Here is a 27,674-nt window from a genome sequence, read left to right as displayed (position 1 = left end):
ATTCTGCCGAGGCTGCCACGGGGTCTACATCTTCATTGCGACGGTCGTAACTCGTTCATGGAAAACGTTGAGTATACCTGGAATAGAATAGAATATAATAGATTAGAGTAGAATGAAATAAAAAGAAAGGAAGGAGGAAGGAAAAATGAAGAGGAAGAACAAAAACATCAAGTTATTAAATTTGTTGGTTTACTTTTTGGACTCGTCTTAGCCTCGACAAGGTCCTTTCCATTATTCAGTTCACAGACAAACTGGAACTAATGGATTTGGAGATGGAGACAAATTGTTGCTAAAAATATTAATAATAATAAAACCAATAAATAAAATAATCAAATAAGTGAAAAACAATTAATAAAAATTATGCTAAAAAAACCGAGCGGTGAAAAAAAATTGTTTCCGCCCGGGATCGAACCGGGGACCTTCTGCGTGTTAGGCAGACGTGATAACCGCTACACCACGGAAACTTATTGAGAGAAGCAGCAAAAATAAGAGTATATAAACCACCACGTTCATACAAGTATTTTAGATTAGGTCGACAGTGGCGCGATCTACTGGATGTCAGGTGAAGTTTTTGAAGAAATTGTTCAAAGTGGAGAATATTATTTTTATGTAAGGAAGGTGAGTGTGTATTGCATGAGAGTGTGTTTTGTAGTTGGGTGTGTATTTAAAAGGGAGAGGGGTATGGGAGGGAGAGGAGAGGAAGAGGGAGGGACAGAAGAGTAGTAGCAAAACGGAGGTCTTGTCGTCCCGAAATCGAAGAGAGGACAGGATAGGGGAAACCCAGACACTCCAGACAGTCCTAGAACGATCCTTATCTGTTTAGGATAAAGTTCGCCCTGGGCGGGAATCGAACTCACGACCTGGGGTTTGCAAGGTAGGCGCGCTACCTTCCCAGCTCACAGGACTGGCTTTAGACTTTCAGAGTACATTAATAAAATATGGCTTAGAGTAAACCTAAAGTTCAAAGTTCACGTTTCTGATTTGATTATCAAAATCAAGTCGTAGGTACCTACCTATACAAAATCACCACACCATATCAAGTCACGCTTGACTGTTTACATAACAGTCTAGCTTTAAATACCAACTTCATCACTACCTTGGACATCAAGTTTCCGTTATGTAGCGGTTATCACGTCTGCCTAACACGCAGAAGGTCCCCGGTTCGATCCCGGGCGGAAACAATTTTTTTCCCCGCCTTTAAATCTTTCCTTAAGGATTATGAAAAGATTAACTCTACTTGACAGTTTCTTTATACCAAAAAATTGGAACAAAGAGAAGAAACCCTGGGATAGTTGCATATGGAGTTTACCACAGAGTGACAATCTTTGAACTTTTTTTTTAAGAGGGAACAGTAACTGATAAGCTCTTATCGTCCCGAAAGCGAAGAGAGAAGGAAGACAGGATAAGAGAAAGCCAGCCGTTCCGAGAACGAATCTTATCTGTTTAAGATAAAATCCGCCCTGGAGGAATGACCTTGGCTTCTCTCAGGACTGGTGGGGAGGTTCTGGGAAGGCGTGGAGGGGAGAAGAATAGAATCTCGATGGGTGGGGGAACATTGGGTGGAGAAATCACTTTGAGACGAATTGGAATCTATTTTGAAGGGAGACGAATTGGGAGGGGTGAAAGACTGGGTTTTGGGAGGGGTAGAAAACAGGTAGTTCGCTTCGGGAGGGGAGGTATCGTCTCTCAGTTGGCTGGAAGGAAGGGAGTGATGTTTAGGTGAATTAGGAGGGAGATGGCCTTCACTAGAGGGGAAAGTACCTTCATTTGGAGGGAAATAACCTTCACTGGAGGGAAAATTACCTTCTCCAGAAAGGAAATAACGTTCACTAACGCCGATATGACTTTCAGGAAGGCTGGATTGAACATTTTCATAAGAATGGTTAGATGAAAGACGCGATTCTTCAGGATTACTACCGGGAAGCTGAACTTTAGCTTTAGGATGAGTGGTAGGGGGCTTAATTTCAATATTCCTAGAAGGAAGATGATCTTTAGGAGGGCTGGGAAGATGATTTTCATCATGTCTAGGGGGAAGATGATCTTTAGGAGGGCTGGGAAGATGATTTTCAGCATGCCTAGAAGGAAGATGATCTTTAGGATGACTGGGAATTGGATAGAAATTTGACAGAATTGAAAATACCTACCTAGATGTGTTCTTCAATTAAATTATTCTTCTTTTTCTTCGCCTTTTCCCGTGTACATACGGGGTCGGAGTTTTTCGTGAGCCTCTCAATCAGCCCTAACTAGAGTGATTGCTTTGGGCTGATATTTGGTTTTGGCTACAAATTTTACGAGGGGATGCCCTTCGCACTCAACCTTTGCTATTTCTTTAGGAAGGGAAATTCAGGCTGATATACTCCCACTTTGACTCAGGGTAAAGGTCTCAACTTACCTGACTAGTAGGACTAACATCCGGTGGTAAGTTATAGGGTACCTGCTGACACTCTCCCGTGGCAGTACCATGCGATTTCTTACGTTTAAGAGTGAGGGTACGCTCATTGAATGTCAACTCGTTGTCATTATACTCAACATCACTTAGGCGACCTGGGAAGAGAAAGTATAAATGGATTAAAAATCGTCCAGCCTAGATTAAAGTCCAAAACCTTTAGGATGAGTGGTAGGGGGCTTAATTTCAATATTCCTAGAAGGAAGATGATCTTTAGGAGGGCTGGGAAGATGATTTTCATCATGCCTAGGGGGAAAATGATCTTTAGAAGGGCTAGAAAGATGATTTTCAGCGAGCCTAGAAGGAAGATGATCTTTAGGATGACTGGGAAGATGATTTTCATCCTGCCTAGAGGGAAGATAATCTTTAGAATGGCTGGGAAGCTGATCTTTAGGATGGTTGGGAAGGTAAACTTCTCTAATCTGGTTTAGAGGCGGATTATCTTCTCTAATCTGGTTTAGAGGCGGATTATCTTCCCTTATCTGGTTTGGAGGGCCAAACGTGTATTTTCCTTTCGGGAATCTCTTGACTCTTGGAAACTGGAAGCTTGTTCTGCGGTGGTTGCTGTGAAAAAGCTTTGGTTTACCACAAATAATTTGAATTTTAATCTTGATAGAATGTTATATTCGTAACCAAATATGATTTTTCCAATCACAGTCCCAATTCTGATGGCTTTTCTTCCACTGGAAGTAGTGACAAATGGTGTCTTTCCCCTTATACCACCATTTTTTTTCTACCAGTTACATAATTTTATTTTATTGACATTTGCTTCTTGGGGAGGACTAGGAGGGACGGGGGAGAGGAGACGAACCACCTCCTTTGCTTCCTCGTCGGATAGAAGGGCAGATTCGTGAGGGAGCCTGAGATTGGGGAGAAATAGGGGAAGATAGAAAGAGAAGGGGAAAGAGACGAAGAAGGAGAAAGAGATACAGAAAGGGGAAGATAGAAAGAAGGGGAATTGAGGAGGGATGGAGAGTGTGTGAGAGAGAAAGGAAGAGGTAGAGAAAGAAAGAATACGAGGAATATGATTTTCATCCTGCCTAGAGGGAAGATGATCTTTAGAATGGCTGGGAAGCTGATCTTTAGAATGGTTGGGAAGGTAAACTTCCCTAATCTGGTTTAGAGGCGGATTATCTTCTCTAATCTGGTTTAGAGGCGGATTATCTTCCCTTATCTGGTTTGGAGGGAGATAATTTTCATTGGGAGGACTAGGAGGGACGGGGGAGAGGAGACGAACCACCTCCTTTGCTTCTTCGTCGGATAGAAGGGCAGATTCGTGAGGAAGCCTGAGATTGGGGAGGAATAGGGGAAGATAGAAAGAAGAGAAGGGGAAAGAGACGAAGAACGAGAAAGCGAAACAGAAAGGGGAAGATAGAAAGAAGAGAAGGGGAAAGAGACGAAGAAGGAGAAAGAGATACAGGGAATGACCTTGGCTTCTCTCAGGACTGGTGGGGAGGTTCTGGGAAGGCGTGGAGGGGAGAAGAATAGAATCTCGATGGGTGGGGGAAGAATGGGTGGAGAAATCACTTTGAGACAAGTTCTCTGGGGACGAATTGGAGTCTATTTTGGAGGGAGACGAATTGGAATCTATTTTGAAGGGAGGCGAATTGGGAGGGGTGAAAGACTGGGTTTTGGGAGGGGTTGAACACAGGTAATTCGCTTCGGGAGGGGAGGAATCGTCTCTCAGTTGGCTGGAAGGAAGGGAGTGATGTTTAGGTGAATTAGGAGGGAGAGAAACCTCATTTGAAGGAAGATGGCCTTTACTAGAGGGGAAAGTACCTTCATTTGAAGGGGAATAACCTTCACTGGAGGGAAAATTACCTTCTCCAGAAAGGAAATAACGTTCACTAACGCCGATACGACTTTCAGGAAGGCTAGATTGAACATTTTCGTTCGAACCCAGCACCCTGACCACTAGACCTTACCTTCGAGACTGCTGAGTGCAACACTAGCTGTTTCATCGTGGGTGAGAGGCGGGGAAGAGGACTCGAAATGAAACACGCCGCTGTCACACTCGCTGGACTCGGCGAAACTCTTGTACCTCTGTGAAACAGACCAGTGCAACAGCTATTAGGAGTGGATAGGAAGAAGGAGAAAGAGATACAGAAAGGGGAAGATAGATAGAAGAGAAGGGGAAAGAGACGAAGAAGGAGAAAGAGATACAGAAAGGGGAAGATAGATAGAAGAGAAGGGGAAAGAGACGAAGAAGGAGAAAGAGATACAGAAAGGGGAAGATAGATAGAAGAGAAGGGGAAAGAGACGAAGAAGGAGAAAGAGATACAGAAAGGGGAAGATAGATAGAAGAGAAGGGGAAAGAGACGAAGAAGGAGAAAGAGATACAGAAAGGGGAAGATAGATAGAAGAGAAGGGGAAAGAGACGAAGAAGGAGAAAGAGATACAGAAAGGGGAAGATAGATAGAAGAGAAGGGGAAAGAGACGAAGAAGGAGAAAGAGATACAGAAAGGGGAAGATAGATAGAAGAGAAGGGGAAAGAGACGAAGAAGGAGAAAGAGATACAGAAAGGGGAAGATAGATAGAAGAGAAGGGGAAAGAGACGAAGAAGGAGAAAGAGATACAGAAAGGGGAAGATAGATAGAAGAGAAGGGGAAAGAGACGAAGAAGGAGAAAGAGATACAGAAAGGGGAAGATAGATAGAAGAGAAGGGGAAAGAGACGAAGAAGGAGAAAGAGATACAGAAAGGGGAAGATAGATAGAAGAGAAGGGGAAAGAGACGAAGAAGGAGAAAGAGATACAGAAAGGGGAAGATAGATAGAAGAGAAGGGGAAAGAGACGAAGAAGGAGAAAGAGATACAGAAAGGGGAAGATAGATAGAAGAGAAGGGGAAAGAGACGAAGAAGGAGAAAGAGATACAGAAAGGGGAAGATAGATAGAAGAGAAGGGGAAAGAGACGAAGAAGGAGAAAGAGATACAGAAAGGGGAAGATAGATAGAAGAGAAGGGGAAAGAGACGAAGAAGGAGAAAGAGATACAGAAAGGGGAAGATAGATAGAAGAGAAGGGGAAAGAGACGAAGAAGGAGAAAGAGATACAGAAAGGGGAAGATAGATAGAAGAGAAGGGGAAAGAGACGAAGAAGGAGAAAGAGATACAGAAAGGGGAAGATAGATAGAAGAGAAGGGGAAAGAGACGAAGAAGGAGAAAGAGATACAGAAAGGGGAAGATAGATAGAAGAGAAGGGGAAAGAGACGAAGAAGGAGAAAGAGATACAAAAAGGGGAAGATAGATAGAAGAGAAGGGGAAAGAGACGAAGAAGGAGAAAGAGATACAGAAAAGGGAAGATAGAAAGAAGAGAAGGGGAAAGAGACGAAGAAGGAGAAAGAGATACAGAAAAGGGAAGATAGAAAGAAGGGGAATTGAGGAGAGAGGGAGAGGGAGAGTGTGTGAGAGATAGAAGGGGAGAGGAAGAGTGTGTGAGAGAGAAAGGAAGAGGTAGAGAAAGAATAAGAAGGGAAGGAAGGGGAGAGGGGGATGGAGAGAAAGGATAGGTGATGGAAAGAGGGAGGAATGGAGGAGGAAAAGAAGGGAAGATAGAAAGAGGGAATGGAAAGAGAAAAAACAAAAAGTAAAAACAAACAAAAATTAGTATCTACAAATGGTACCACACACAATTTCAAATAAATAAATAAAATCAACTAAAAAGTATCTTTACAAGTCTACAGTCTAAATAATTATCATTACCATCTAAAATAGAAATAACAAAAAGTTAAGAAAAGAAAAAGAAAAAAAAACAGGAAAGAAAACTTGTAAAAACTAAAATTCACAAGGATCAGGTGAAAGTTTAGGTTGTCATAAAAAGAAGCTTTTCTTTTCCACGGACGTGACTTCTGCATAATTACCGAAACAACCAACTACATAGTTAACAAGCTACCCGCCTTCTCACATGAACCTCACCCAGCCTGAGTGGAGCCGCGAAAAAGCAGCATCTGGCGATTGCCCAAATGGTCACCCACCCGAATAATAACCACGGTCAACGTTGCTGAACTTTAATTTTCCATTGGAAAGTGGATTTTTTTTCTAATTTTTAGGATGCTACCTACATTAGACTCGTGTGGTCTGTGTCGTAGCATGCCCATCTCGTAGTATGTCCCTCATCAGACGGGCGATAAGAGACACAATACTTCCCATTTCGATGCTGGGTCAACACGAGAACACCAGAAACTCCAGAGAGTAAAGCCGAAAATTTGCAATCGAAAAACGAGTGCAAATCCGCTGGCTTCAAGTATTATCACAGAGATTGAACTTGACACTGGCCCCCGTGTGTTGAGACCCTGAGAGGAGAAATAAACACAGTTTATCATTTATTACCGGGTCCACAAATAATAATAATAGTGCTTATTTATACTGCTCGCATAGGACTGAAAAGTCCCTTTACTCCAGCAGTAAGCTGCTATGTACTATTATTGCGGTCAAATTGTCAAATTATACTGAGGATAAAATTCCATACCGCGGCTGGGATTGAACTCACGCCCTCCTGTTTACCAGGCGAGCGTCTTGACCACTACGCCACCGAGGTAGGTAAAAAAACATTCCTACATCAGCATCAACTGCTTGTTAACTAAAGGTGGAAAAAATGAGGAGGCGCTAAATATGGACACCCACCTGGAGCTCAACAGATGGTCGGCTTCATCGGGTGTCATCAGGGGTTCGGATGTGGGTGTGACGTCTGGCTTATGGTGCGACTGAGGTATGTTAATGAGATCAGGAACTTTGCTGCACGGCAGTGAGGCACTCATCTGAAATATTAATCGATTGAAATAAATAAGTAAATCTATAAATCTAACCCATTGATATAAATAATAAGTATTAAGTAAATCTATAAATCTAATCAATTGATATAAATAAGTATCCAATCAAAATATAAAATTTATTTGTGTTAAAGCAAAGCCTGTTTACTAATTTTTGAGGATATTAGAGCATTACTAAGTGAAACGAAGTGAGGATACTAGAGCATAACTAAGTGAGGATATTAGAGCATTACTAAGTGAAGATCAGTGCAGCGGTTGGAGGCATTTCGGCCGCTTTTCGGTTCAACCTACTGACTAAACGGTAAGAGATGTCAAAAAAGTTATGGGAGGAGAGCCCCAAAAGCATACTTAAAGGAGTGTCCAAACATAATCGACCGGCCGTCGATCGACAAGGTAAGTCTATGTGGTCGAGGCAGTGTGGACGGTTCGACATCGATCGACAGCCAGTCGACTATATTTGGACACACCCTAAGAAATCCAGCTAAGCATAATTTATTAGGATGAGTAGAAAGTCGTGTGATGTTCACACCGGATTATTACTTTCTGTCTGCTCGAGGGGGATCTAAAAATAAAGAATTCTCTCCAAATCCGTTCAGAATTGATATTTTACGAACAAAGAAGAAGGCGGAGGAGAAGAAAAGAAGACGTAGAGGAGGAAGCAGAAGTGAAAGAAATAAAGAAGAAAAGGAGGAGAAGAGAAACAAGAAGAACCTAGGCGGACGGACGGAAGATCTTGAAGAAAAAGACGAAGGGAAGGAAGAAGAAAAGAAAAAGAAGAACGAGGAAGAGGAAGGATGAGCAGAAGAAATACGACGAAGAAGAATGTTAATGAGGAGGAGGAGAAGTAAAGGAAAGAAAGAAGAAATAAATAAATAAATAACCTATACTTTTGGACCACACTATACTATTCACGTAAATCACGGCATATAGGAAATTATTCTCATCAGTGGGTGAAAACCTCAGTATGGCTCTGGCTAACCAGGTGGGTGACCCATACTGACCCATGAGAGGGGCAACCCACACTTGTCATCTTCTGGTTAGGCGCTAAGTCTCACTACTCGGTAAGAAGCCAAGCTAATCACTAGGCAGAGTAAGGCGCTAGACTTCTATCAATATTTATCAAGCGTGTTGAGCATGCTGGCAGGCGCGCGACCGTCCAGACTTTCAGGGGCCCTAACAACTATCCGGTGGTTAAGGCGCTGCTCAGTCTCACTGATCAGTAATTAGGCCACTCACTCACTGAGTAGAGTGAGTAGTTATCCAGTTAAACTTCTATTAAGGTCCAGCCTAAGACCTCCGTTGTTACAGTTCCACCTATCAAATCAAGCGTACTAGGAGACGCGCGAGGGAACTGTAAGGTCTTATCGTCCCGAGATCGAAGAGAGAAGGAAGACAGGATAGGAGAACGCCAGCCTTTCCAAGAACGAACCCTATCCGTTCAGGACAAAATCCGCCCCGGGTGGGAATTGAACCCGCAACCTGGCGCTTACAAGGCAGACGCGCTACCATACAAACTAACTAGGCTGGCAAATTCTGGGCCTGAAAGACACAAATGGGGTACAATGTTTAGTAAAAACTTGGAGCTAGCACTGTTTGCTCAAAAATAATTATACTAATAACAACAATAATATGACTCAATTTTTCGACATTACGGAAAACTCATTTCAAGCGTCAGTGACTCAATCGAATTTTAAAGGGAGCCTCACACGGTCAGATAATTCGTCAGAATACCTAACCAGACAACTCGAAATTTGATCAATTCTGGGACCCCAAATTTGACCTTGAGACGTGCATTGATATTTTAAATTCTTGTACTAAATTTCATCCAAATCGAACCATACAATCACAAGTAATAGAGGAGAGGAACGAACAAACAAAAATCCAAACCAAATGCAAACCTGTCAAATCAAAACGTAGACCTCACTATCCTTCGGCCGATAAAGTTTGATTAAATTGTTTAATATTTGAACGTGTGTCTTCTTCTTCGCCTTTTCCCATTTCAGAGGACCGGCGTTTGTCGTCGGCCTCTCAATCAGCTTTAGAGTGATCGCTTTGAGGCCAACTGGTTTTGGCTAAACAAATTTTTTCGAGAGGATGCCCTTCGCACTCAACCTTGGCTATTGATATAGCATATTTGAACGTGTATGGGTGGCTTAAACAGACACACTTGTGACAAAGACACAGGACTCATTATGAGATGAATATGGAAGAAATGGATTTCTTTTTCAGTAGCTTGGGCACACTTCCAAACCATAGAATACACTCCGCCATACACTCGACCCTTCTTGTGCACTATGGCTCCCTTTACTCTTTATGTGTAATTATGTAAAGTACATACAGGGAGTTAAAAGAAGTGCGCCTGAAAGAAATCCTGTCCTATTTAAAGTGACGAAGGAAAAAAAAAACAACAACAAAAACAAAAAAAATTGGTTTGAACATCACACGACTAGAACAGTTGCGGAAATAACTAATAATAATAATAATAATAATAATAATAATAATAAAAATAGCTTTGACACAGGGGAGTATCGAACGCGTAACTTTTCAGCAGCGAGTCCGACCGTGATGAAAGTGATTTTAGATCACAGTATGTAAACTAATTGTAGAAACCTAGAATAATAAGTGGCAAGCAATAGTCAACTTCTTTAAGCTAGTTTTTTACTTTCCTTATCCTATAGGAAGGAAAGTAATGTAATCGGGACAAAACCGGGAGTTTCTCGTCTTTTTACTTTCCTTATCCTATAGGAAGGAAAGTAATGTAATCGGGTCAAATTTTCGATGGTCAAATTTTAGTGCCAAAACACGTTTTGAGGTCCCTAGAGCCTAAATCCAAAGTTTCAGCCATTGGTCCGTGTGTGTGTCTGTCTGTAAACAAAATATCTCGAGAACGGTACTTAAAAGCCTAAATCCGAAGTTTCAGCCATTGGTCCGTGTGTGTGTCTGTCTGTAAACAAAATATCTCGAGAACGGTAAGAGCTAGAGACTTGAAATTTGGTATGTAGCTGTCAAATGTGACAAGGATGCGACACGAAACTTTTGGTTATGATCGGTGCAACGGTTGGCGGCATTTTACCGCTTTTTTGCGGTTTTCGGTGTAATTTAACAATATATCTGGAACGGTATGAGCTAGAGACTTGAAATTTGGTATGGAGTTTACAAATGTGACAAGGATGCAACTCGAAACGTTTGGTTGAGATAGGTGCTGCGGTTGGCGGTATTTTGACCGCTTTTTGGTGGTTTTCTTTTACTGGTATTTATTAAATCGATTTAGCTCCGGATCTAGAAGTCGTAGAAGACAAAGAAAAATTCCCTAGTTCCTCATATTTTCTGCTCTTTGAAACCTCACCTAAGTAAGCACAACCGTTCTATTTCTGCTTACCTGTAGTTGATATTTCCGCCGACAGAAACCCCGAATCTTCTTCACTGAGGGAGTTACTAGCATGGGGGGGCACTGGGGGTGCACAGTCATCTCTAGCGGGGGCACTCACACTGGTATTATCACAGAGATTGAACTTGACACTGGCCCCCGTGTGTTGAGACCCTGAGAGGAGAAATAAACACAGTTTATCATTTATTACCGAGTCCACAAATAATAATAATCATTTATTACCGGGTCCATTTATACTGCTCGCATAGGACTGAAAAGTCCCTTTACTCCAGCAGTAAGCTGCTATGTTCTATTGTTGTGGTCAAATTATCAAATTATATTGAGGATAAAATTCCATACCGCGGCTGGGATTGAACTCACGCCCTCCTGTTTACCAGGCGAGCGTCTTGATCACTACGCCACCGAGGTAGGTAAAAAAACATTCCTACATCAGCATCAACTGCTTGTTAACTAAAGGTGGAAAAAATGAGGGACAATTTTCGCCAATGTCAGTTGGAGACAATTTTCGCCTAGGCTGAGATTCGAACCCAGCACCCTGACCACTAGACCTTACCTTCGAGACTGCTGAGTGCAACACTAGCTGTTTCATCGTGGGTGAGAGGCGGGGAGGAGGACTCGAAATGAAACACGCCGCTGTCGCACTCACTAGACTCGGCGAAACTCTTGTACCTCTGTGAAACAGACCAGTGCAACAGCTATTAGGAGTGGATAGTAAATTTGACAGAATTGAAAATACCTACCTAGATGTGTTCTTCAATTAAATTATTCTTCTTTTTCTTCGCCTTTTCCCGTGTGCATACGGGGTCGGAGTTTTTCGTCAGCCTCTCAATCAGGCCTAACTAGGGTGATTGCTTTGGGCTGACATTTGGTTTTGGCTACAAATTTTACGAGGGGATGCCCTTCGCACTCAACCTTTGCTATTTCTTTAGGAAGGGAAATTCAGGCTGATATACTCCCACTTTGACTCAGGGTAAAGGTCTCAACTTACCTGACTAGTAGGACTCACATCCGGGGGTAAGTTATAGGGTACCTGCTGACATTCTCCCGTGGCAGTACCATGCGATTTCTTGCGTTTCAGAGTGAGGGTACGCTCATTGAATGTCAGCTCGTTGTCATTATACTCAACATCACTTAGACGACCTGGGAAGAGAAAGAATAAATGGATTAATTTTTTTTTTTTTTTTAAGAGGTTTGACAGAGGGAACTGTAACTGCTATGGTCTTATCGTCCCGAAATCGAAGAGAGAAGGAAGACAGGATAGGAAAAAGCCAGCCGTTCCGAGAACGAACATTATCCCATCAGCTTAGTTGGTAGGATAAAATCCGCCCGGGCGGATTTTATCCTACCAACTAAGCTAACTAGGCTGGCAAAAAAGATCTTTTATTTTCACTGCCCTGACGCAAAGACCAGTCCCTTTTTTTGTTTTTTTTTTTTTTTTTTTTTTTTTTTTTTTTTTTTTTTTTTTTTAAGAGGTTTGACAGAGGGAACTTTAACTGCTATGGTCTTATCGTCCCGAAATCGAGGAGAGAAGGAAGACAGGATAGGAGAAAGCCAGCCGTTCCGAGAACGAACATTATCCCATCAGGATAAAATCCGCCCCGGGCGGGAATCGAACCCGCGGCCTAGCGCTTACAAGGCAGACGCACTACCAACTAAGCTAAGTAGGCTGGCTAAATGGATTAAAAATCATCCAGCCAAAATTAAAGTCCAAACGTGTATTTTCCTTTCGGGAATCTCTTGACTCTTGGAAACTGGAAGCTTGTTCTGCGGTGGTTGCTGTGAAAAAGCTTTGGTTGACCACAAATAATTTGAATTTTGATCTTGATAGAATGTTATATTCGTAACCAAATATGATTTTTCCAATCACAGTCCCAATTCTGATGGTTTTTCTTCCACTGGAAGTAGTGACAAATGGTGTCTTTCCCCTTATATCACCATTTTTTTCTACCAGTTACATAATTTTATTTTATTGACATTGTTACACCTCGGGGTTAACGATTCAACGACCCTTGTTGAAAAATAAATATGAAAATAATTTTCAAAACAAAGCATCAAATAAATCGCTATTTAGTTAACAAAATATTTATTAACTTCAGATTTTTTTTTCTTGGCAAAAATACTGAAAAAATGGAAACATATGTATGTAGGTAGAGGTAGCCTTTTGTTATACGTTATACGGCTTCTACGAACAGGGAGGACCCCAAAAATTTCATTTAACAAGTAAGCATTAAGAATGTATAAAAGTTGTGCTTTACATAGACTCTCTTTTATTTTTTATTTTTTTTTTTTACTTTCTATTAAACTATGTGGGAACGTAACACGTGAACAATTTTTGCAAATCCGATTTTTTTATTATTATATTTCTTCTGCAATTCCTAACTGTAATAAAAAAATAAGTCAAAGTCGTGTAATGTTAACACCATTTTTTTATACCACCCTTTGGACAAAATATGGTGTAAAAAAAAAAAAAAAAAAAAAAAACATTCTATTTTTATTTATTTATTTATTTTTGTCGTCTCTTACTTTTCCGTTAATTTTTCACGTTCCACTTTCATTAAAAAATAGTATATAATTATTATTTAATAATAAAATTAATGATAATAAAAGTGTTTCCTTTCATAATTCTCTTTTTACACACTTCACGCAATTTGTCCAACTTAATAAATGCTCCCTGCCCCCAGTGCTCCCTATCAAAAAAACGAGTGGGCTTTAATTTTGGCCGTGTCCGGGGGGTTTTTTTTTTTTTTTTTTTTTTTTTTTTTTACTTGTTTCATCGCCTTTTTTTCTCGGACAAATTGTTCGATATTAACTCTCGAATGGTTTGTCCGATTTTTATACGTATTTGGAGAAAATATTAAGAAATAAAGGAAATTTTGAAAATTTCTCTTTATTAGGACCTGAGCAAAGGACCTTTGCACCTTTGCTCATTAGATTTTAGGCTGGATTGGACTAATGGGAGTCCTGTGAAAGAGATTTTAGTGAGTTCTAGATTTAGTGAGTTTAAATGACTACAAACTACATTAATACAAAAACAATTATTACCGAATATGAAAAATACTAACTGTAGCAACAGAGGCGAAGTAGTTTCGACCTTTTCATGTCCAGTAGGTAGGCATTAGATAGGATTTGGTGAACACTATTTTGCCACCAATAATTTTCAAAGAATTAAGATTCCACAATTCATAGGTTCATTATTCTTATTTTATTAGTTTCCCATCTATTAGATAGTACATAGGAATTATATTTAGACCGTCTTCAATCTCGACTTAGATATAGTAATCTCCAATCTACTACTCCCCCGCGAAACAAAAACAGAGAAGAGAGGGCTACACAAACACAACCGAAGAATAGGCAAAAAGAAGAGCCAACTAAACGGACGCAAAACTCCCTATCCCCCGCAAAAGAAAAGTAAACACGCCGAAACGAAAACGAAAAACGAGGCACAACACACGCTAAAAACGAAGATGCATACACGCCAAAAACGAAGAAATAGATACACGCTTTAAGACGAATAGATACACGCTTGAAGAGGAGACAAGACAGAGGCGAATCGACGACACACGCTCAAAAACGACACGCACGGCTAACACGAAACACACGCTTGTCCCGGCCAACTACACAAAACAACAGAGTCACAGTCACTCGCTCAAAACACAACACACCGATGTGGCGAGACAAAAGTACAAAAATTGTTTCTTTTCAGGACCGTATCAAGGTTTTTGTAAAGGGGGGCGAGGGCCCCCCTCCAGCTTCATTTTTCTCGTTTACTGTACATCAGACCAAAAATGGGGGGTCGAGGGGGCCCGGCCACCCCCCCCCCCTTCGAGTATCCCCCTCCCCTCGACAAAATCCTGGATACGGTCCGGGGCGCAAAGAGTGATGTACCGGGGGGGTGGATGTTCCCAAGTTTCGGAGCCTGGCCTGCAGTAAAGGAGAAAAATGAAACTCGAGGGGGAAGGCAGGCCCCCTCGGCCTTGTCCCCTAAAAACTGCCCTGTTTCTTCTGTCTGCTCGAGGGGGATCTAAAAATAAAGAATTCTCTCCAAATCCGTTCAGAATTGATATTTTACGAACAAAGAAGAAGGCGGAGAAGAAGAGAAGAAGACGTGGAGGATGAAGCAGAAGTGAAAGAAAGAAATAAAGAAGAAAAGGAGGAGAAGAAAAACAAGAAGAACCTAGGCGGACGGACGGAAGATCTTGAAGAAAAAGACGAAGGGAAGGAAGAAGAAAAGAAAAAGAAGAACGAGGAAGAGGAAGGATGAGCAGAAGAAATACGACGAAGAAGAACGTTAATAAGGAGGAGGAGGAGGAGGAGAAGTAAAGAAAGACAGAAAGGAAGAAGAAGGAGAAGAAAAAGGGGAAGGAAAGAAAGAATAAATAAATAAATAACCTATACTTTTGAACCACACTGTACTATTCACGTAAATCACGGCATATAGGAAATTATTCACATCAGTGGGTGAAAACCTCAGTATGGCTCTGGCTAACCAGGTGGGTGACCCATACTGACCCATCAGAGGGGCAACCCACACTTGTCATCTTCTGGTTAGGCGCTAAGTCTCACTACTCGGTAAGAAGCCAAGCCAATCACTAGGCAGAGTAAGGCGCTACACTTTTATCAATATTTATCAAGCGTGTTGAGGATGCTGGCAGGCGCACGACCGTCCAGACTTTCAGGGGCCCTAACAACTATCCGGTGGTTAGGCGCTGCTCAGTCTCACTGCTCAGTAATTAGGCCACTCACTCACTGAGTAGAGTGAGTAGTTATCCAGTTAAACTTCTATAAGGTCCAGCCTAGTTAACTTGTAAAGTAGGGAGCCCGCCTTGAAAGCGCTAGGTCGTGGGTTCGATTCCCGCCCGAGGCGAGCTTTATCCTAAACACATAAGGTTCGTCCTTGGAATGGCTGGGTTTTTCCTATCCTATCCTTCTTTTCTCTTCGATTTCGGGATGATAAGACCTCCGTTGTTACAGTTCCACCTATCAAATCAAGCGTACTAGGAGACGCGCGAGGTAACTCCTAGGGTCTTATCGTCCCGAGATCGAAGAGAGAAGGAAGACAGGATCGGAGAACGCCAGCCTTTCCGAGAACGAACCCTATCCGTTCGGGACAAAATCCGCCTCGGGTGGGAATTGAACCCGCAACCTGGCGCTTACAAGGCAGACGCGCTACCATACAAGCTAACTAGGCTGGCACATACTGGGCCTTAAACACACGAATGGGATACAATGTTTAGTAAAAACTTGGAACTCATTGTTTGCTCAATAATAATAACAATAATAATAATATGACTCAATTTTTCGACATTACGGAAAACTCATTTCAAGCGTGAGTGACTCAATCGAATTTTAAAGTGAGCCTCACACGTTGTGATATTTTGTCAGAACACCTGATCAGAGAACTTGAACCCTGGGACTGGGACCCCGAATTTGACCTTGAGACTGATATTTTAAATTCTTGTACTAAATTTCATCAAAATCGAACCAGACAATCACAAGTAATAGAGGAGAGGAACGAACAAACAAAAATCCAAACCAAATGCAAACCTGTCAAATTAAAACGTAGACCTCACTATCCTTCGGCCAATAAAGTTTGATTAAATTGTTTAATATTTGAACATGTATCTTCTTCTTCGCCTTTTCCCATGTTCAGATGGGGTCGACGTTTGTCGTCGGCCTCTCAACCGGCTTTAGAGTGATCGCTTTGAGGCCAACTGGTTTTGGCCAAACAAAATTTTCCGAGTGGATGCCCTTCGCACTCAACCTTGGCTATTGATATAGCATAATATTTGAACGTGTAGGGTTCGCTTAAACAGACGCACTTGTGACAAAGACACAGGACTCATTATGAGATGAATATGGAAGAAATAGATTTCTTTTTCAGTAGCTTGGGCACACTTCCAAACCATAGAATACACTCCGCCATACATTCTACCCTTCTTGTGCACTATGGCTCCCTTTACTCTTTATGTGTAATTATGTAAAGTACATACAGGGGGTTAAAAGAAGTGCGCCTGATTAAAGAAATCCTGTCCTATTTAAGGTGACAAAAAAAAAACAAAAAAAAAAAACAAAAAAAAAATCTGGTTTGAACATCACACGACTAGAACATTTGCGGAAATAACTAATAATAATAATAATAATAATAATAAAAATATCTTTGACACAGGGGAGTATCGAACGCGTAACTTTTCAGCAGCAAGTCCGACCGTGATGAAAGTGATTTTAGATCACACTATGTAAACTAATTGTAAAGTCCAGACACCTAGAATAATAAGTGGCAAGCGGTAGTCAACTTCTTTAAGCTAGTTTTTTACTTTCCTTATCCTATAGGAAGGAAAGTAATGTAATCGGGACAAAATTTCGATGGTCAGTTTTTAGTGCCAAAACACGTTTTGAGGTCCCTAGAGCGTAAATCCAAAGTTTCAGCCATTGGTCCGTGTGTGTGTCTGTCTGTAAACAAAATATCTCGAGAACGGTATACTTAAAAGCTAGAAACTTGAAATTTGGTATGTAGAAAGCTGTCAAATGTGACAAGGATGCGACACGAAACTTTTGGTTAAGACCGGTGCAACGGTTGGCGGCATTTTACTGCTTTTTTGTCAAATGTGACAAGGATGCGACACGAAACTTTTGGTTAAGATCGGTGCAACGGTTGGCGGCATTTTACCGCTTTTTTGCGGTTTTCGGTGTAATTTAACAATATATCTGGAACGGTATGAGCATAGAGACTTGAAATTTGGTATGGAGTTTACAAATGTGACAAGGATGCAAATATATCGGGAACGGTATGAGCTAGAGACTTGAAATTTGGTATGTAGTTTACAAATGTGACAAGGATGCAACTCAAAACGTTTGGTTGAGATAGGTGCTGCGGTTGGCGGTATTTTGACCGCTTTTTGGCGGTTTTTTGGCAGTTTTCAGCTATACCGACTAAACGGTTAGAGATGTTGTAAAAGTTTGGTTATAAGAACAAGAACACCCAAAATAAGCATCATTCAATAGGATGAGGAAAGTCGTGTGATGTTCACACCAGATTTTTTTCTACGAAGTGGGTAGGTAGGTAACTGATCTTCAGCTGATGAACTGATCTGAAGATAGAAATTATAGAAAAGTAGATAGATCTCTTACCTGGAGAAGATGATATGACTGATTTGTTAGGAGAATCATCGGGGGTGATTTGTTCCGGACTTTTCACCCTGAAAGATTATAATAAACAATCAGTAGATAAAGACTGATTTGTTAGGAGAATCATCGGGGGTGATTTGTTCCGGACTTTTCACCCTGAAAGATTATAATAAACAATCAGTAGATAAATATTACATAGGCAATTACTTAGGTAATCTATAAACATAATTTTAATTATTGTCTATAATCAGTAGAAAATGGTCGATAGAATTAAAATTTAAACTGAATCGATAAAATTGTTTTTCTGAAAATAAAGCTTTCTCTTGGAGCGAACAACCTACTGACTGTAACTTCCGTAGAGAGCTTTTGCGGCTTAACCAGTTAGGATGAGGGCTAAAACAAGTCATTAAATTTAGCGTAGTTTATTTAGCGAGGAAGGACATTTGTGACAAGCATTTAATGCTCAACACAATTAAAATTCCTTTTTCCAGTAGATAAATATTAAATACGCAATTAGGGAATCTATAAACATAATTTTCATTATTGTCTATAATCAGTAGAAAATGGTCGATAGAATTAAAATTTAAACTGAATCGATAAAATTATTCTTCTGAAAATAAAGCTTTCTCTTGGAGCGAACAACCTACTGACTGTAACTTCCGTAAAAGAGAGCTTTTGCGGCCTAACCAGTTAGGATGAGGGCTAAAAAAATAAATAAATAAATAGTAATAATAATAAACGAATAAATAAAACTTACGTATCATGAACGCCACTGTCCTCCAGTCTGTCCACTGAAGGGAAAAAAAATAAATAAATAAATAGTAATAATAATAAACGAATAAATAAAACTTACGTATCATGAACGCCACTGTCCTCCAGTCTGTCCACGGGGGCTGAACAGACTTCACTGATAGGAACCTCAGGTACCACCTCATTGGTCGAAATCCGCGGGCTCTGATTGGCCACTGGAACCGGTTCCAGAGGAACTGAAGAAGTTGATATGCTAGGCGAAGAATCTTGGATTGAACAGGTATTGGAGTCTGACCTAGTCCGCTTCGGACTGGCTGGGGAGTCACAAGGGACTGAAGAGGAAACGATCGATTCGAGATTTGAACAATCGATTCGAGACTCCAAATTCGCTTCCGAGTCGTCCGATATCGATTTTCCATCTTCAACACCTTCAGGGCGAACGGGCGTCTGACCTAGTCCGCTTCGGACTGGCTGGGGAGTCACAAGGGACTGAAGAGGAAACGATCGATTCGAGATTTGAACAATCGATTCGAGAATCCAAATTCGCTTCCGAGTCGTTCGATATCGATTTTCCATCTTCAACACCTTCAGGACGAACGGTCGAAGAAACACCGGTCAGAGTTGACACCCGCTCACTAGGCACGGGAGGCGACGCGGCAGTGCCCCTCCGGCCCCCGGTCTCACTGGCAGTGGTAGGAATAGGTATGGGCGCAGACACGCTCCCGGCCCCGGGCGGGGGTTTGGCTAGACCGGCAGGCGACACTCGCCCGATGAACGCTTTTGAGCCCGCCGAGATAGGGAGATTTGGCTTTGCGGGAATCGCGGGTGGCGGGGTCCCCGCGCTGAACGGTTTCGCCGGGTCACTTCTCGGCGGGGTAAAGTGACTCGGGTCGCTGTTATACCGCGGTCCTGTCTTCGTTCGGGAAAAGTGCGACGTCCAATTCTTCTGCTTCTCAATGAGCTCTCGGCTGTTGAACTTCCGTTCGGGCTTTTCCGGCTTGTACGGGCTGGCCGCTTCGATCTTTCCCGGGCTAGCCACGCCCCCTGGCGGGAATCCTGCGCTCCCATTGGTGAGTTTGTGACGCGCCTGGTCATGCTGGAAGTGTTTGACGGCGGACGGACTAATGAGGGAGGGTACGGAGGAGGACTTCTGCGTTGGATGAGTGGAGGAGTGGTGGTGGAAACCGTTCTGGGGTTTCTCGTCCGTGGAGGGGAAACCGTTCGAGCGCTGAGACTGTGGAGAGGGAGAGAAGAGTGGAGGGGGGAGAGGTTGAAATAATTATCAAGGTTAAGGGGTTGTTGGCAATGCGACATAAATAGACTGAACATTTTATAAAAGCAATCTACGAATTGAGAGCATTTAAGAAGCAATACAAGTCTTCTTCTTTTTAATATTATTTTTATTTCTTTTTTTCTTACAAGTCTAGGAGAATACAATGAATATGAGAACCAATAACATCATTTGAATTCACTGATTGGAATCGAAGAAAGCTTACACAACCTTTTTTTCAATGATAAAAAATGCCTTCTTTTTCTTCTTTCGTTATTAAAAAAATAATAATAATAATAATAACAAGAGAGAGAATGAGAACTGTGATGTCATAATATGTTTTTCTTTTCTTTAAGAATGGGGAATTGGGGAGAGGGCCTAACTTTATAAATAACCTCCCTTTTCATTACTTTTCGATAACGGCAGACAAGAGTGTAAATATTGTGCCTTATGTAGACGAGTCAAACACTCCCGCAATGTCTAGATACGTAGCGACGTAGCGTCTGTGCCAAAGTAATCCAGGTTATGAGACTTAATGCTTCTGAGACATGAGTTTGTGTAGATTTCAGAGGGGTTGAATGGAGGAGTTGCAAATGGGGTAAAAATTATGAATAAATGGTCGATTCCTATGTAAAAAGTTGGGAAAAATCCAAATCTGAGGTCAAAACTCCAAAAATAATAACTGTAAACGATCGAAAATTCAATTTTTATTTTCCGTTCTAATGAAGATGTGTGACGTCAGACTTAACGCAGTTGTTTTTTTCGTCCGTTAGGTAGCGCGAGTATGCAAGCGCTCTAGCGGAGGAGCAGAAAGAACTGCGCACAAACACATTAATGCGTTGCCTGCAAGGGAGCTTTGCTCGGGACATTTGATGTGACATGTGACGTCATCGCCTACGGGAGCGTATGCCGTGACGTCAAAGTTCACGATTTACCGGCATTTTTTTAATCGATTTATCTCGGGATCTAAAAGTCGTAGAAGAAAAAGAAAAATTCCGTTGGTCCTCATTTTTTCTGCTCTATGCCGTCTGTCAGGTCTACCTGACACTTGGGGGAGCACACACACTATCAGGTAGACCTGACAGATACAGCTGAAAAGGTCCGTCTATCAGGTCTCCAGGTTATGAGACTTATGCTTCTGAGACCTGATACCTGTGAGAACACAAACTATAGTCTGACAGGTGGACCTGATCAGGTGTACCTAACAGGGCTACCTGATGGTGAATGGCTGGCCTTAGAATTCGCAGGTATACTCACCGTATAAGCATGAGCAGGAGGGGAAGGAGAGCGGGAGGGGGAACGTTTGCCTCCCCCTCCTCCTCTCTCCTCTCCTAGGGAAGAATTGGCCGAGGAGGATCTGGACCGGAGATCGCTCAGACTTTTCACCTTCTCCCCTGGCTTGATGGACCGAGATTCTTCGTTACCTAGGCAACACACAAACAAAACAGAAATATGACTTTAAAAGAAGTCCACCTATTTTTTTGGAAAAAGTTCTGTTTCGAATAACTTGAGGACTCTGATTAGCACTTTTTTTAGCATTATGTCCTAGTTAAGAACATAGAACATTGTAATACCTCGGTGGTGTAGTGGTCAAGGCGCTCGCCTGGTAAACAGGAGGGCGTGGGTTCAATCCCAGCCGAGGTATGGAATACCTACCTCGGTGGTGTAGTGGTCAAGGCGCTACCTACCTCGGTGGTGTAGTGGTCAAGGCGCTACCTACCTCGGTGGTGTAGTGGTCAAGGCGCTACCTACCTCGGTGGTGTAGTGGTCAAGGCGCTACCTACCTCGGTGGTGTAGTGGTCAAGGCGCTACCTACCTCGGTGGTGTAGTGGTCAAGGCGCTACCTACCTCGGTGGTGTAGTGGTCAAGGCGCTACCTACCTCGGTGGTGTAGTGGTCAAGGCGCTACCTACCTCGGTGGTGTAGTGGTCAAGGCGCTACCTACCTCGGTGGTGTAGTGGTCAAGGCGCTACCTACCTCGGTGGTGTAGTGGTCAAGGCGCTACCTACCTCGGTGGTGTAGTGGTCAAGGCGCTACCTACCTCGGTGGTGTAGTGGTCAAGGCGCTACCTACCTCGGTGGTGTAGTGGTCAAGGCGCTACCTACCTCGGTGGTGTAGTGGTCAAGGCGCTACCTACCTCGGTGGTGTAGTGGTCAAGGCGCTACCTACCTCGGTGGTGTAGTGGTCAAGGCGCTACCTACCTCGGTGGTGTAGTGGTCAAGGCGCTACCTACCTCGGTGGTGTAGTGGTCAAGGCGCTACCTACCTCGGTGGTGTAGTGGTCAAGGCGCTCGCCTGGTAAACAGGAGGGCGTGGGTTCAATCCCAGCCGAGGTATGGAATACCTACCTCGGTGGTGTAGTGGTCAAGGCGCTCGCCTGGTAAACAGGAGGGCGTGGGTTCAATCCCAGCCGAGGTATGGAATACCTACCTCGGTGGTGTAGTGGTCAAGGCGCTACCTACCTCGGTGGTGTAGTGGTCAAGGCGCTACCTACCTCGGTGGTGTAGTGGTCAAGGCGCTACCTACCTCGGTGGTGTAGTGGTCAAGGCGCTACCTACCTCGGTGGTGTAGTGGTCAAGGCGCTACCTACCTCGGTGGTGTAGTGGTCAAGGCGCTACCTACCTCGGTGGTGTAGTGGTCAAGGCGCTACCTACCTCGGTGGTGTAGTGGTCAAGGCGCTACCTACCTCGGTGGTGTAGTGGTCAAGGCGCTACCTACCTCGGTGGTGTAGTGGTCAAGGCGCTACCTACCTCGGTGGTGTAGTGGTCAAGGCGCTCGCCTGGTAAACAGGAGGGCGTGGGTTCAATCCCAGCCGAGGTATGGAATACCTACCTCGGTGGTGTAGTGGTCAAGGCGCTACCTACCTCGGTGGTGTAGTGGTCAAGGCGCTACCTACCTCGGTGGTGTAGTGGTCAAGGCGCTACCTACCTCGGTGGTGTAGTGGTCAAGGCGCTACCTACCTCGGTGGTGTAGTGGTCAAGGCGCTACCTACCTCGGTGGTGTAGTGGTCAAGGCGCTACCTACCTCGGTGGTGTAGTGGTCAAGGCGCTACCTACCTCGGTGGTGTAGTGGTCAAGGCGCTACCTACCTCGGTGGTGTAGTGGTCAAGGCGCTACCTACCTCGGTGGTGTAGTGGTCAAGGCGCTACCTACCTCGGTGGTGTAGTGGTCAAGGCGCTCGCCTGGTAAACAAGGGACACTCTGGGAGATGGTCGCTATTTGGGACCCCTTGGACCCGACGGTGGGGGGGCGGGGCTTCTTGTCTTCCATCATTGTGGAGGGGCGCGGCTGCTGAGAGAGTTAACAAAAATTAGTACAGTCTGAATTTACCATGGGGGGGCGGGGCTTCTTGTCTTCCATCATTGTGGAGGGGTTATTAACATTTATTTAACAAAAATTAATACAGTCTGAATTTATCAAACAAAGCCAAAGAGATTATAAGGGGTTATTAATAAAGTTGAACCTGGATATATTCTTGTCTTCCATCATTGTGAAGGAGGGGTGGGGCTAAAAGTTCAACACAAATCAATGCAGTCAAAAGTGAATAATCAAGTTCTTGTCTTCCATTATTATGGAGGGTTGTAGAGACACTATGGGGTAGATATTAGTTCAGTCAAATCTGGATAAGTTGCTTTCCAAGATAAAATCAACAAGATAAAAATTAAGTTTTTTCTTTCATTCAAAATCCTACGAAAGCAGATCAAAGAAATTTTGAACTTCTTTTGGCGCCAAGGAAGTACTTAGTTAACTTTCTCGATTCAATAAGCTGAAAATCATCGAGAAAATACTATAAAAAACAAATAGTACCTAGGTATCTCATAAATAAACAAGAAAAAAAATAGTTGATTAAAAGACAACCAAAGTAAAATTGAATTCTTACCTAATGAAGAAAAGATTCATGACTTGATCCCACAGGGACCAAGGGACATACTTGGACCAAGCATGATCAGGGTTGAACTAAGTCCCAGATCCATTCGATATATCCTGAAACACAAGAATTATATCATATGTGGATATTTAGCAAAAAAAAATACAAGTAAGAAGTTACAGGGTACAGTGCAATAGAGTCAAACCTGGATATAAGAGAATCTTGGATGTAAGAGAAAATTTCCTGGGCCCTTCATTTTTGAGAAAAAAAAACCTGGATATAAAAATCTGGTGTGAACATCACACGACTTTCCTTATCCTATTGAATGATGCTTAGTTGGGTGTTGTTCTATTGTAACTTTTACAATATCTCTGATCGTTTAGTCAGTATCGTTGAAAACCGTCAAAAAACGGTCGAAATCCGCCAAAAAGCGGTAAAAATATCGTTTACAGACAGACGAATGATGCTTAGTTGGGTGTTGTTCTATTGTAACTTTTACAATATCTCTGATCGTTTAGTCAGTATCGTTGAAAACCGCCAAAAAAACGGTCGAAACCCGCCAAAAAGCGGTCAAAATACCGCCAACTGCAGCACCTAGTTTGTCACCGAACGAAGGGTTTGAACACAAGCCTTCCTATCAGAAAGATTTTAATTTGTTGAACGTGATTGCCAAATTTCATCAAAATCAGAACAACCATTTGGGAGTTGTGATGAAGCAAACGGACAGACAAACATGAGGAAAAAAATCGCCAAAACACAAAACTCGTTTCTTTCATTCAATGTATGTTATGGGACCTCAAAACGTGTTTTGGCACTAAAAACTGACCATCGAAAATTTGACCCGATTACATTACTTTCCTTCCTATAGGATAAGGAAAAGTAAAAAGGAAAAACTACATATAAAGAAAAGAAGGATAAACCGGACTCAAAGAAGACGATAGAGACTGAGAAGAGAAGGAGAAGAAGAAGAAGGAGAAGAGGAAGAAGAAGGAGAAGAAGAGGAAGAGGATGAAGAAGGAGGAGAAGAAGAAGGAGAAGAAAAAGAAGAAGAAGAGGAAGAAGAAGAAGAGGAAGGAGAAGAAGGAGGAGAAGAAGAAGAAGAGGAAGAAGAAGAAAAAGGAGAAGAAGAAGAAGGAGAAGAAGAAGAAGGAGAAGAGGAAGAAGAAGGAGAAGAAGAGGAAGAGGATGAAGAAGGAGGAGAAGAAGAAGGAGAAGAAGAGGAAGAAGAAGGAGAAGAAGAAGGAGGAGGAGGAGAAGAAGAAGAAGAAGAAGAAGAAGAGCAAAAGGAGTTCGAGGAAGGGAAGGAGGAGTCGACAGCGGAAGGTACCCTTTTCTGTAAACGTTGAAATCTAGTTTTCTTATGCACTGTGAAATATTTATGAAATGTCGGATGTTAGGACTTGGAAGAAAATATGTATCCTGTATACAGGGTGATTCAGAAAAGTCAGAATTTATTCACTAATTGAAATTGGAAGGATGTGCCAGCTTGTGCCACAGCAAAAAGGTGTAGTTTTGGACTAGGTATGTTTTGTCGATTTCCACCCTCGGCGTTCGTTCTAACCAGATAAGGTTCGTTCTCGGAACTATGGGCTTTGAATATTTATTTATTGTGTTTCAGTATACAATATTGTATGTGCACAAATATATTAAAAAAAAAAAAAAAACAATACAATACATAGTTATGGTAAATACTGATAAAGTTAAGTTAAGAAGATGGTAAATACTTTCTCCCTAAATCCTGTCTTCCTTCCCCCTTAGATTCCGAAACGATAAGACTGTAAGAACGATCCGTTGTTACAATTACTTCTATCAAATCTCTTAACCTGTGTTTTTTTTACAATTAGGTACTTGCTTTCTGAGTCACTCTGTAAATTATAGACGGAAAAGGGAACTCCATAGCATTTATAATAGGGGGAGGGAACGTTTGTAATCAAGAAGACCTTGCTCAGGCTGAACCTTGGGCTCTTTTTGGATAAAATGGCTTTTCTAAAATGTCTAATGTGGAAAATGTCTAATGTGGAATATTGTTGAGAATCAGCCCCAAAAATAATCATGTTGATATGTCAATTATGAACAAGGATACACTTTTTGAATTTTAATAGAAAAACGGTAAAAGCTATTTCACTCAAAACTCCATTTTCGTTGCACATTAAATGCACACCAGTTCCCCATGGATCACTGAAGGTAAGCAACGTTGCACGTGGTTAGTATCCGGATAGGTGATCAACTGAACAATCGTGTACTGCTGGCTTTTCCCGGCCCACTCAGACTGGTTGAGGTTAATGTGAGTAGAATAGAATAGATCTTGTTTATGCTGCTCAAATGAGACCTTTTCCCCAGCAATCTAAACAAGGTCTCGTATTTTATATGTTTAAGAACATGGTACATAATGTTACATCAGAATATCTTGCTTCATTTAAAAAAAAAAAGCAATTTTTGTCTTTAGGTCCTCCTTCAATAAATCCTTCCAATTCTGACATGCATATTAATTATTCTGCATGCTAATTGGTCCCTAACCAGATAGCCACCAATAGGATATCGCACCGACTGGTCTAGCACGACCGATCAGCTCGGTTAAGCAACAACGGGACGATATCGGTATCTGAACAGGTCCCGTGCGGATTTCATATGTGTGACGGTCTGTTCTATTTCTGGTTTTCAAGGAAACTTAGAAACCAGATTGCCAGCCTAGTTAGCTTAGTTGGTAGTGCGTCTGCCTTGTAAGCGCTAGGCCGCGGGTTCGATTCCCGCTCAGGGCGGATTTTATCCTGATGGGATAAAGTTCGTTCTCGGAACGGCTGGCTTTCTCCTATCCTGTCTTCCTTCTCTCTTCTATTTCGGGACGAAAAGACCATAGCAGTTACAGTTCCCTCTGTCAAACCTCTTAAAAAAAACTAGATTAGATAGCTAGGGAGTTAACGCGCCTGCCTAGATAAATCACGGTTTCCATTCTTGATCCCCGTCTCCAAAAAAGATTCGTTAAAGTGACCAAAACATACCCTCTTATTGAAATCCATACGCAATATGCTAGGGTAAGATTCCAATATTGTAAAGAAAAAATTAATAATAAGTTGTAGAGTGTAGAATGTAAATACTTAGATACTACTAACATAATGGCCAATAGGCCATAGTACATATAACAATAAAAATAAGTACATGTACTCATTCATATTCAACCAAGTCGTATCTAAGGACAAAGAGGAGGCGGGTTTACCACGAGTACCTCAGGACAAAGAGAGGATACCTAATAGAGATGATACCAAATTAGCATACTCCATCAGTATCTTCCGTATTGTATAATACATGGCTATCTCATATACGTACCGAAGTAACAAGGTACCTACTCCTATCCAGAAATACATACCTATCTAGCTCAGAGGTTCTCAACCTGGGGTATGAGCAGAGACTGCAGACCCCAGTCCCTGGGCAGTAATCGAACTCGCCAGTCGCCACCTAGCGCTTACCTAGGGGTGATACCTTCCAAGCTAACTAAGCTGAACATTTGGATTATAGCACTTCTAAAGCTGCGTCAAAACATAGTCGACGCCGTCGATCGACCGTCGACTGAAACCGCACACTGCCTCGACAACATAGATTCACCTCTTCACCTCGTCAATCGACGAGGTTGACTATGTATGGACACAGCTTTACCTAAGTGATTTCTGATGACGATCAGAAAATGATAGGTAGGTATATGGAGTTTCACAAAGTTACTTACTAAAGGTGTGTCCACACATTCTCGATCGACGAGCTGAATCTATGTTATCGAGGCAGTGTGGACGGTTCAGAAGACATCGATCGATTTCCGATATGGAGTTTCACAAAGTTACTTACTAAAGGTGTGTCCACACATTCTCGATCGACGAGCTGAATCTATGTTATCGAGGCAGTGTGGATGGTTCAGAAGACATCAATCGACTATCTGTGGACACTCCTTTGGTCTTCAAAAGAGACCAGAAATTTTTCAGATAGTACCTGCTTAACGTCTCACCCTGTATATTCTATTAATCTAGACATAACGTTGTGGTTAAGATGATATGGGAGGTAATTTTCAGAGATGTACGACA

The 27,674-nt window shown here is 42.3% G+C and overlaps 2 protein-coding genes and 2 non-coding genes across 4 annotated transcripts in view; 1 reads left to right on the top strand and 3 right to left on the bottom strand.

Moving 5' to 3' along the window:
- Positions 1-27,674, bottom strand: part of LOC103524768 (titin) — a 185,309-nt gene that overhangs the window by 99,907 nt on the left and 57,728 nt on the right. The gene's annotated exons all lie outside the window — the stretch shown is intronic.
- Positions 392-464, bottom strand: Trnav-aac. Its single transcript has one exon. It is a non-coding gene; the product is annotated as a tRNA-Val (tRNA).
- Positions 1,109-1,181, top strand: Trnav-aac. The gene has a single exon. It is a non-coding gene; the product is annotated as a tRNA-Val (tRNA).
- LOC103524500 lies at positions 1,638-2,919 on the bottom strand. Its single transcript, XM_008489517.3, has 2 exons — positions 2,604-2,919; positions 1,638-1,935 (listed from the first exon to the last, which is right to left on the bottom strand). Exons 1-2 carry the CDS (start codon positions 2,787-2,789, stop codon positions 1,687-1,689), a joined length of 435 nt encoding a protein of 144 aa, XP_008487739.2. The 5' UTR covers positions 2,790-2,919; the 3' UTR covers positions 1,638-1,686.

This window comes from Diaphorina citri, unplaced genomic scaffold (assembly GCF_000475195.1).
Source record: "Diaphorina citri unplaced genomic scaffold, Diaci psyllid genome assembly version 1.1 scaffold6, whole genome shotgun sequence".
Classification (NCBI taxonomy): domain Eukaryota; kingdom Metazoa; phylum Arthropoda; class Insecta; order Hemiptera; family Psyllidae; genus Diaphorina; species Diaphorina citri.
The sequence above is the reverse complement of the archived record's forward strand: the minus strand, read 5'-3'. Positions and strand labels throughout refer to the sequence as shown.

Bases quoted from the DNA above. Each gene is read 5' to 3' on its own strand.
- LOC103524500 (XM_008489517.3), bottom strand. From the start codon at position 2,789: ATGAAAATCATCTTCCCAGTCATCCTAAAGATCATCTTCCTTCTAGGC. The intron at 1,936-2,603 runs GTTTTGGACTTT...CTCATCCTAAAG, and splicing joins CCCTACCACTCATCCTAAAG to CTAAAGTTCAGCTTCCCGGT.